At 36.5% G+C, this 11498-nt stretch overlaps 1 protein-coding gene across 1 annotated transcript; it reads left to right on the plus strand.

Annotated features, from left to right (window-relative positions):
• The first annotated feature begins 331 nt into the window (after nucleotides 1-331).
• Nucleotides 332-4113, plus strand: LOC7462922 (carotenoid cleavage dioxygenase 8 homolog B, chloroplastic). The gene is made up of 6 exons (XM_002324761.3): nucleotides 332-676; nucleotides 1292-2035; nucleotides 2179-2372; nucleotides 2740-2929; nucleotides 3114-3216; nucleotides 3671-4113. The coding sequence occupies exons 1-6, from the start codon at nucleotides 380-382 to the stop codon at nucleotides 3814-3816; spliced, it is 1674 nt and encodes a 557-aa protein (XP_002324797.2). The 5' UTR covers nucleotides 332-379; the 3' UTR covers nucleotides 3817-4113.
• The last annotated feature ends 7385 nt before the right edge of the window (nucleotides 4114-11498 follow it).

The raw sequence follows: 11498 nt of genomic DNA on the forward strand, positions 1-11498 counted from the left end.
CTAATATATTACTAATTGTATATGTGCCAGCGCTACATCGGTTTAGAAGATTTGAACATATATATTTACGTCTAAGAAGTCAAGTGAGCTTGGATATACAAGCCAGGAGCATCTTTTTTTTCATTAACATAGAGTACACCCACACTAGATTGATTAATTTCTATAGATTAAAAAGGACAAATAACTTAAGCAGTGGCCTATAGTGGAATGGAATTCCACTAATTAAGAAGCCAAAAACGAATCCCCATGTCTATCCAACTTTGTATGTCTCTCTGGGTATTCCTATAAATACATGCCATTCTACAGCCCTAGCAATCTCAAAACCATCTTACTACATAATTAAGACAATTCACTCTCTTAATATAACTTCATTAATTTCATGGCTTCCTTGGCATTTTCAGCCAAACTTGGTCGCTGCATTTCACCATCAAATGCAATGGTTTCTGATCAGTATGAGAGCAAAAGAGAAGGGCTTTCCTTTGGTAAGGGTATTTTCGCAAGAAAACGTGACCCTCGAGACTCAGTGGTCACTAAAGTTGCAACCCAAGCACCAACCGTGATTCCATCACTAGAGAAGGAACTTGCTGGTGACAGGAATCATGTTGCATGGACTAGTGTCCAGCAAGAGAGATGGGAAGGAGAGCTTGCAGTTGAAGGAGAAATTCCTTTATGGCTGGTATGTAAAATCTTTCAATTACCTGTACGGCTATCACAGACATTATATATATATATATGACTAGCAAGGAAATTCCTTTGGCAAGGATTTATTTTCTCATCATCAACACATTTTCATACACAGAAAGATATATAGCAGCTTACCATCAAGATTTTCATTTGTTAATCCTCTCTTCTTATGTTCTTACGTTACGCTACATGACATGAAAACCTCGTGCATTTGTTAGGTTGAGATTAATTCGTTATTTTTTCAGCATATAAAATGAGCTACAAATAGCTTTATCATGTAACTGGTCCGAGATATGGGAGGAAAGAATCCATATTTTATTAATTTTACAATAATCCTTTTATTTATACTATATGACTGATCGTGGGGCTCAAATCATTCCTTGTCCTACATTCAGATGTAAGATCTAGCTAGTGCGCATCCATATATATTAAGATTTTCCAAACTTTGTAAATCAAGTAAATATCATACCATCATACAACATACAATATACACTACTATTATATAGAATTAAAACAAAATGTACCTCCTGACCTTAAACGGAAGAGTTAAATTTAAATCCTTTTTTTAATTAGTGTTGGTTAATCTCCTGAATTTGATTTCATGCAGAATGGAACGTATCTTAGAAATGGTCCAGGCCTGTGGCACATAGGAAGCTACAACTTCCGGCACCTTTTCGATGGCTATGCCACATTAGTCAGACTCCATTTCGAAAATGGTCGATTAATCGCTGGCCACCGCCAAATCGAATCGGAGGCTTACAAGGCTGCGAAGAACAACAACAAACTATGTTACCGTGAATTCTCTGAGGTTCCAAAGTTTGATAATTTCCTCGCCTACATAGGAGAACTAGCTAACCTCTTCTCCGGGGCATCATTGACTGATAACGCCAACACTGGCGTGGTCAAGCTCGGCGATGGACGTGTTGTTTGCTTAACAGAAACACAAAAAGGGTCAATAATTGTTGATCCAAACACATTGGACACATTAGGAAAATTTGAATATAGTGATTCACTAGGGGGTCTAATACATTCGGCGCATCCAATTGTGACAGACACTGAGTTCTTAACTTTGTTGCCTGATTTGTTGAAGCCTGGATACTTGGTGGTGAGGATGGAACCTGGAAGTAACGAGAGGAAAGTAATCGGACGGGTGGATTGTCGTGGAGGGCCTGCTCCCGGATGGGTCCACTCGTTTCCGGTTACTGAACATTATGTGATAGTACCAGAAATGCCATTGAGATATTGTGCACAAAATCTACTAAAAGCTGAGCCCACACCATTGTACAAGTTTGAGTGGCACCCGGATTCCAAAGGGTTTATGCATGTTATGTGTAAAGCTAGTGGCAATATAGTAAGTCCACTCTCTCCTCTCTTACATCATCATCATTATTAATTATGATCAGGACCATTAATGGTCATATGATTAATCATATTGCAAGTTAATTTATGGGTAGATTTGATTTTATATGGTATTATTTTTTGGGATTTTTGAAGGTGGCAAGTGTGGAAGTGCCTCTATATGTAACATTCCATTTCATCAATGCTTATGAAGAGAAAGATGAAGATGGGAGGGTGACTGCCATCATTGCCGATTGCTGTGAGCATCATGCGGACACGACTATTTTGGAGAGGCTTAGGCTACAAAATCTTCGGGCTTTTATGGGTGAAGATGTCTTGCCAGATGCTAGGTACGTAATTGATTAATTAATTATTCAATCTCCCTTAATTTTATCGTTAATTTATTCTTTGTCAATGATGTTATGCTTATTGTAAACAAAGACATGCATATGTTCGTCAAAAACTATTCTATCATCATTTAGTTAATTTGTCCTCTTTATGTAGATGCTCCACAATTAATTATTATACTTATTTTTTTTTAATTTCTTCAGTTCGGATAATGAGCTTATGCATGACGTTGAGCTGAAACTATATATATAAAGAAATTTACTTTCTCTAACAAAGAAAATGCTGTTTTTGATGCCATGATATAGAGTAACAACTAGCTAGATGCATGGGAGAGATTAATAATTTAGTGGTGCACGTATATGTACGTAGGGTCGGGAGGTTCATAATTCCTTTGGATGGGAGCCCATACGGAAAATTGGAGGCAGCATTGGACCCAGAAGAGCATGGGAAAGGAATGGACATGTGCAGCTTTAACCCTGCATATTTGGGCAAAAAATATAGATATGCTTATGCTTGTGGAGCACAACGCCCATGTAACTTCCCCAACACCCTCACTAAGGTAAAAGTCACGACTACCAAAATTACTTACTATACATATATATTGCCTTTGACTTTCAATTTCTTGCAATTGGTTTTTTAATTTTAATTTAAAAAATGGTTTATAATTTCATGCAAATGGTTTAATATTGCTTAACTTCTTCGAAAGTTAATTTTAATGTTGTTTTTGGTAAATACCAATGTAGATTGATTTGTTCGAGAAGAAGGCAAAGAATTGGTACGAAGAGGGTGCTGTGCCCTCGGAACCATTTTTTGTGGCTCGCCCAGGTGCTACAGAAGAGGATGATGGTGAGTAAATGCTATCACATTTTCTTGTTTACCAAACATTTTAATTCGAAATATGAGATCCACTTGGCTCAAAAGGGCAGTTCTATACATTTATTGAGGTTTGTCTATTCCTTTGCCATTGAAAACCTTTAAAAAACCTAACTGAAACACTTGTTTTCTTTTTTACATATTATCAGAAATATACATCGATGTTGTACAAGGAGTTTGACTCGTCCAAAGACGATTTCTTAAACGAGCTACATGCTTTTCCCCCCTCTGTAACCCTAATTATATCGAAGAAGAAAAAATTCAATCAACAAAATTCAATAAGAGTATCACTTCTGGATATTGCTTTTTTATTTGAGTCTTGTTAACGTAACAAACACCTCAAATATTGATTAAAAAATAAAGTTTAGCCAGTGACTTCATGACTAAATCTTCTTTTTAATTATTAATTATATGGAAATGGTCGCAGGTGTGCTGATCTCCATGATCAGTGAGAAAAATGGAGATGGTTACGCACTGTTACTTGACGGATCCACATTTGAAGAGATTGCAAGAGCAAAGTTCCCTTACGGTCTACCTTATGGATTACATGGATGCTGGGTGCCGAAGAAGTAAAATCATTGATCAATTGGAGTTGTGAGATTTAGCTATCATACGTACCTCTTGAATTGATCACCAGTTCAACGCTGCTTAGGAGTTGCACCAGCAGAATGTTAATATATACAAGATTAAAGGATTACTACCCAATGATCAAATATCGCTGGAGTATGTTGCTGATGGTGATAGTTTGTATATGGCCTTTGTCTTGAGGAGTTGCAGTCATATGTTGTTGATGGCTTCTCGATATCTTATAAATCAAATGTATCTTGATTTGGTCTGTGTAATTAAAATTACAATCTAGGTTGTTTCCTACTGACCAGCTTATAAGAAGGAAAATTCAGAATGATTTCTCCATACTGACCAGCTTATAAGAAGGAAAATTCAGAATGGAAACAGCTCCTTAACTTAAAATGATCAAGAACCAGAAAGGGAAAGAGCATAAAATCACTTCTAAATGGAAGAGCATGAACAATTAGGCAGATAAAAGAAGAGAAGGAAATGGTTTTTGCTTAAGAGGTGAAGATCTGTTCAGATCCAATGACAGGAAATTATAAGGTCAAAGGATTCAGCACTAAGAAAATCATGATCTTATTTCGCCACATGAGAAGTACTTCATCAACCTCCAAGAAAACATACTACGTACATGATGGCTCAAATGATGTCTTCAGATGTCAGATAGGCCGTTAAAACATGGAATAGCAAATCATGCATCGTGTATGAAACTAACAGACATGACGATGTTTTCTTAGTTTAACCTTGGCAGAAATTGCCCGTTATAAAAAGCAAAGTCGTAGAAGGAACAGGTGACCATCACCTGAATCCTCAAACTGAGATTGAGGAAGAGGCTGTTATTGCCGAATCCCAAAACGAGGCTTAACCGTCAGCATCACATTTATTCCTTACATTATCATAGCAGAATTATTGAGTGTGTGGGTAGACAAAAGTGGAACTACTGTTCTAGTAAAATGGTAATCAATAATCTATAAGATGGAAATCAATGTGAAAAACCTGCCACTCTCCCGCAGCAGCTACTATCTTTCAATGGAGTTATTGGACAAAATAAGACTCGTATCATGTGAAACAACCAGATCCGTAAAGGCTGTCCTTCACCATTAAGACTTCAACTCAATAGCGGAGAAACCAACCAGTGAGCATTCCACTATTTCAGGTAAGGAGGACCTCAATTGGTGCAAGTTTAGCTTACATACATTTTATGCCAGCTTCCTACATGTCTAACGGTGCCTTTCAATGCTAGCCAACAACTTATTTTCACCCAGCCACAGATTTATGCAAAGAGAAAAGGACGACTCGTCATAGCTCAGAGAACCATTACTATGCTTAATACTTATTTCCAAGTTACCTTATATCACTAACAGATTTAATATTTTTACTGGTAATCCATGAACTCGGGAACAAAAACAATATATCAAAAAAACTTTTGTTGACAATTTATTGTCGATGATGAGTCTATTAATAATAAATATATTGATAAATTTATAAATAAAAAAAAAAATTATGTGATCATTATAATTATAAGATAGTGAAAAGAACAAAATTGAAAGTAAATTTAGCAACCTTATTCGTTTCTCTCAAGTTTATGACAACTTCTTTCACTTGTTTATGTTTCGCATGTTTATTTTGGGCTTATTATAGAATGTAACTATATAGGAAATATTGTAGTCATATTCTTATGTGGTAATCTCCACATTTACTATTGTATATTGCCCTACTCATATATATAGAAAGGGTTGGCTAACTATTAGGTTAAGCCTCCTAATTATTTCTCAATTTGGTATCAGAGCCTCTTGCTATCCCTAATCTAAAACCCTAATTGAATGCTCTTTGCGGCATTTAAAAGTTGTAACTAAAGTATAAATTTAATCAAACCAGAATAATAACTTACTTGGAATTTCCCAAATTTTAAGACTATTTTGAATGTTTTTCAAGCGATCAAATCATTGACTTAAAGATTAGGGTTTGGGTTCTAAACTTGACCTAAACCACCTTGACCTATAAAAGAAAAATAGAAAAATGTCTGACCTCTAAAGCTACCATTCTAAACATTCATAAAAAAAGAAAATAAAAAACCCAAGATTACCTTCAATAATACGAAGAATACAATGGATTGGGTCGGTTCTCATATGAATTGATATTTGAGGAAATCATAAAACAATTAATGAAACAATTTTGTGGCATGCGACAGTCACGCAACCAGAAAATTAAGAAAAGTTAATAGAATATCTGTCAATATTTAGAAAAAATCTCATTGGTAATTAGTGATTGCCAACAGAATATTGTCATCCAAAATATCTTGTCATGTTTGTTTTATTATATTGTTTTCATCGATAATTTATAATACCAATGAAATATTCACTTTTAAAAATTAAATTTTACAATTCTTTTTTTTCTTTACAAATCAATCACTATTTATTTTTTCGACATGATATTTCATTAGTAATTCGTTGTAGTTTTCAAAAAAAAAATTTGTTATTATCTCCAAACCAATAATTCCTCAAGATAAACCCACAATAAAAAAAAAAGTATCTCAAAAAATTGAAACAATGAACACAAATTAGAAAAACATATAACAAAATTACCTAACTAATATAAATATAATGCATTATAAAACACCAACAATTATTTTATGCATTTAAAATTTTGTTACCCAATACAAGATCACATCTAAATTAATTAATCACAGTTGAGAATAATAAAATGGCTTGACTTATCTCTTAGCTAACCTTTCTCATTTATATGCATGAAACAGTACATGGTAGTAACTGTAGGAACCACAACATTAGAATAATCCTACACGAATTCTTGTGTGTGTGTGTGTGTGTGTGTGTGTGTGTGTGTGTGTATATATATATGCCCCCTCAAGTCAAGGGTGGAGGATCGCTTCGAAGCTTATAACGAAAAGCAATAAATGAAGCAGTGGAAAACGGTTTAGTAATGACATCTACAATTTCATCCTGAGAAAAGATAAAACGAATCTGAAACTCTTTCTTTGCAACTCGGTCTCGTACAAAATGATAATCAACTTCAACATGTTTAGCACAAGCATGAAAGATAGGATTTGCAGATAGATAAGTAGCACCAAGATTATCACATCAAATGATAGGAGCAGAGGCAGACAGAATCTGCAAATTTGTTAATAAATACTGAAGCCAGATAACCTCAGCAGTGTCGTCTGCTAAGGCTTTATACTTAGCCTTAGTAGAGGAACGGGCAATTATGCGTTGCTTGCTTAACTTCCATGAAATCAGCGTCTGACCAAATAAGACAAGGTAACCACATGTAGATTATTGATCATCAATAGTTTCTGCCTAATCTACATACATAAAACCATATAGAGCAAAAGAGGAACTACGAGTGATATGGAAGCCATAGGATGTCGTACCTTTAAGATAGCGAAGAATACGTTTAATGGCGGCCCAATGAGAATCTGTGGGAGCATGCATAAACTGACAAACTTTGTTAATAGCAAAGCAGATTTCTAAGCGCTTGGAGGTGAGATATTAAAGAGCACCCATGATTTGACAAAACCTTGTAAGGTTAGAAAACAAAACATCTAGTAGTATGGTAACTTTCAAAGTAAAAACTGGAGTATCAATTGGTTTGTAGGAAGTCATACCAGCCCGAGTAAACTGGAGTATCAATTGGTTTGTAGGAAGTCATACCAGCCCGAGTAAAGATGTCAATAATATACTTGTGTTGGCGTAGCATCAAACCCAAACCAGTGGACTGAACTTCAATACCCAAAAAATAATGAATTGCACCTAAGTCACGAAACTTGAACTCTGAGCTCAATAACTGTATTAGGCGGTTAAACATAGAAGAGTTGTTGCTCATAAGCAAGATATCATCAACATACACCAAAAGATAAAAGATATTAGTACCAACAGATAAGATAAACAAGGAGCTATCAACCTTGGAGGCAAGAAAGCCAATCGAGAGCTGAAAATCACTCAGACGAGTGTATCATGCCCTCGATGCTTGTTTTAAACCATGTAAGGACTTGTGCAATCGGCACACGTGAGATGGAAGAGCAGAGTCAACAAAACTTAAAGGTTGTTTCATGTAAACCTCTTCAGTAAGAACACCATTGAGGAAAGCATTGGGAATATCAAGTTGATGGATCTTCAAATTACATGAAATCGCAATAAAAAAACTAATCTGATGGTTGTCTGCTTAATAACCAGATTGAACGTTTCAGAGTAATCAATGCCTTCTCGCTGAGTAAAACCTCTAGCAACCAAACGCATCTTATAGCGCTCAATGCTACCATCAACACAACATTTTATTTTGGTACACTCATTGACTATCAACAACATTCATCGAAGGATGAAAGAGAACTAAAGACTAGGTGTGGTTAGAGCACAAGGTCTGAATTTCATCGCGCATAACATCATGTCAAACCTCATACTTGTCAGATAATGCAATGGGTTCAGAGGTAGGAGAGGACATTACCCAAGATGAAGGAGTAGCAGCGACAGCAGAAACAACCAGACTTGTTGTTGCTGACGAAGGACCATAGGGTGTCTACTGACTATGGACGGCGAGGCAGGAAGAGAGGACGGAAAAATGGTATCTTGCTGCAACAGTTAAAGAGAAATCAACCATCAAATTCAGTCCAACCAGAGAGGCAAAGGTAGAAGTTTTCGTAGTTGAAGGGTTTACAGTAGAGGTGTCACTGGAAGAAATTGGTGAAGGAAAAGGGGGACAACAAGGTGACCCAACAACAACAGAGATGTCTTGCTAGAAACCAAAGGGAATCGCACGCCTATATGTACATGCAGTGGGATGGTTAGATAAATATGCATGTGGTGATAAGAGAGGTAAGGTGTGGTGTTGTTGTGGGTGAGTAGAGAGTGGGTGGCATGCAACAGAGACACATGGGTGGGTTTTGTAGTCTAGAGTGGTGTGAAACAATGGTGAATGTAGCAGATTGGGTAGGAGGATAGTGGCGAGTTGGTTTAAGGAAAGAGAGGAGGATTGTGCAATCTATTCAAATATATCAAAAGGAAACACATGTTCATAAAAACAAACATGACGAGAAATATAGATGCATTGAGATACAATGTCAAGACAATGATAACTAAGGTGAGAGGAGCTACACTCGAAAAACACATATAGAGAGGAACGAAGGTCTAATTTATGATTATGATAGGGTTGCAAAAACAGAAAGCAGAGACACCTAAAGGTACGCAAAAAGATGATAATCTAGAGACCGGTAAAACAAACAATCAAACAGAGATCTATTTTTTGGGACAAGAGTAGGCATATGATTTATAAGATAAACTGAGGTTTCAAAAGCATAATTCTAAAATCTTAATGGTGTGTTACACTGTCCTAGAAGAGTAAGTCCGGTTTCCATAAAATGTCTATGACGATGTTCAACTATGCCATTTTGTTTATAAGTGTGAGGACAAATTAGACAATGATGAACACCAATGGTCTGAAAGAAAGTAGATAATTTTTTGTATTCACCGTCTCAATCAATTTGAACAGATTTAATTTTTAGTGAAATTGACGCTCAACGAGAGGCTGAACTTGATGAAAAACAGACTAAATATCAGACTTGGCAACAAGAGGGTAATACTATATATATTTTATATACTCATCAACAAGGATAACAAAATAAGAAAAACCATCAAATGAAAAGAAAGGAGCAGGACCCCAAACATCACTAAATATTAATTCAAGTGGAGCAGAATTTTTGTAACTCGTAGGTTTTAAAGGCAGATGCAACGACTTTCCTAATGGACAAGCTTAACATTGAAAATTAAGACCTTTGTTATTACAAGTAACTTATTTTTCAAAACTAATAATTTAAAAATACGAGAAGTAGGATGACCCAGTCGACGATGCCACAAATCCGTAAAAGCAGATAAGCAATGAGACCAATAAGCTTGAGAAACTAACAAAATAGAAGACCTAGTCAAAGCATAAAGACCATCCTTATTCTGACTTGAAAGGAGTATTGCCTTGGTGTTGAGATCCTTGACATAAAAAACAAATGGGTAAAATTCAAAATAAACATTGTTATCAAGAAAAAAATTATGAACAGAAAGCAAAGGTTTCGTAATATGTGAGACATGAAGAACATTAGACAAAGTGAAAATATGATGTTGTGTATGTATTTTAGTATGATCGATATTAGATATGAAAAGTCTCTTACCATCACCAATATGTAAATGATCATTACCGAGATATGGTTCCGACCCTGTCAAAGTTGCAAGATCAAGTGTGACGTGTTGATTAGCCCCGGTGTCCGGAAGCCAATCATCAATACTTGTTAAGGAAACATTGCTCAACGCCAGATTTGCACTAAGTTGTTGTCCATGTCCATGGTGCTGAAGTTGAGAACAGTGAGGAGTTGTATGGCCAAAAGATTGGTATAATTAGCAACGTATATTAATCCAATGTGAGGGTGTAGAATGCCTCCTGTTTCGATGCCAATTGCCCTGTCTCCCTTCAATGTTGGAAGGTCCATTGAAGCTGCGAAAATCAAGCCTAGAAGCAGTAGACCTATTCCCTCTGCCACTATCATAGTTGGGGCACCATCCTTCATGAAACCAACTTTTTTCTGCCAAAATTTCTAGATGGCTGGTGGTGTACAACAAGGGCTAAAAGTGGTGTGTTTGGCGTAGGTAGTAAAGGGGCATTGATGACAGTAGACTTCATGGATTGAAGGGCGGTCTTGTGAAGAAATTCATGCGTTAGAAAATAACTATGGAGATCGACATACGAGAGAGGTTTTGCCTTGGTCATAAGGCTTGTGACTAAGTCTTTAAATTCTCCCCGAAGACCACGAAACACATGCAAGTTAAAATCTTCTAGTGAAATAAGCTGGCCAACAGCGGCGAACTCATCAAATAACATCTTAGCTCTTTGCATAAACCAAGTGATCAAATCATCTCCCTGTTGAAGATTTTGAAAGGAGCCATAAAGTTGCATGATAAGAGAATTAGACAGAAAAGCTAAAGCTTGCTCAAGCATGCGCCAAACAGAGTGTAAAGTTTTGAAGTCATCAACAAGATGAAGAACATCTATGGAGAGCGAAGATAGTAGTGCACTTAGAATGAGTTGGTCTTGCTGCTTTCAATGAAGAAAATAATGATTTACCTCAAGAGAAGTACCATCGACAGCACACACATATTGAGGAGGACATGAAACTAAGCCATCAACAAACCCGAAACTCTTTGGCCTATGAGATATGGCTTCATCTGCATTCTTCAATATAGGTAGTTTATGTTTATCAATTTAAAGGAGATAACTTGGTGAGTGTGGGAGAGGGAAACAATATTGTCCACCGAAGCAAGGTGGATGACAGTAGTAGAGGCAGGCTGCAGTAGAGGAGTGGTGTTCAAGTTGGCAAGATTTTGGTCAGCATCTGGTGGCATTGGCCACAACAAGATAGAGGCAAAGGAAGAAACACCCATCGATTGCATTGATGGTGCGACAGATGAGAGGATCTGTACCAGCGGTGCAGCAGGGGGAGAGGTAGTAGATGGCTGAGAAGAAGAGTCCATAGAAGAGGGAGAAAGGGAGTTTTAAGTTATTTAGGGCTCTGATACCAAGTTGAGAATAATAGAATGGCCTTACTTATCTCTTAGTCAACCTTTCCTATTTATATATATGAGGCAGTACACGGCAGTAACTATAGGAACCACAACATTGGAATAATCCTACAG

The sequence above is a fragment of the Populus trichocarpa genome, chromosome 18 (genome assembly GCF_000002775.5).
Source record: "Populus trichocarpa isolate Nisqually-1 chromosome 18, P.trichocarpa_v4.1, whole genome shotgun sequence".
Lineage (NCBI taxonomy): Eukaryota > Viridiplantae > Streptophyta > Magnoliopsida > Malpighiales > Salicaceae > Populus > Populus trichocarpa.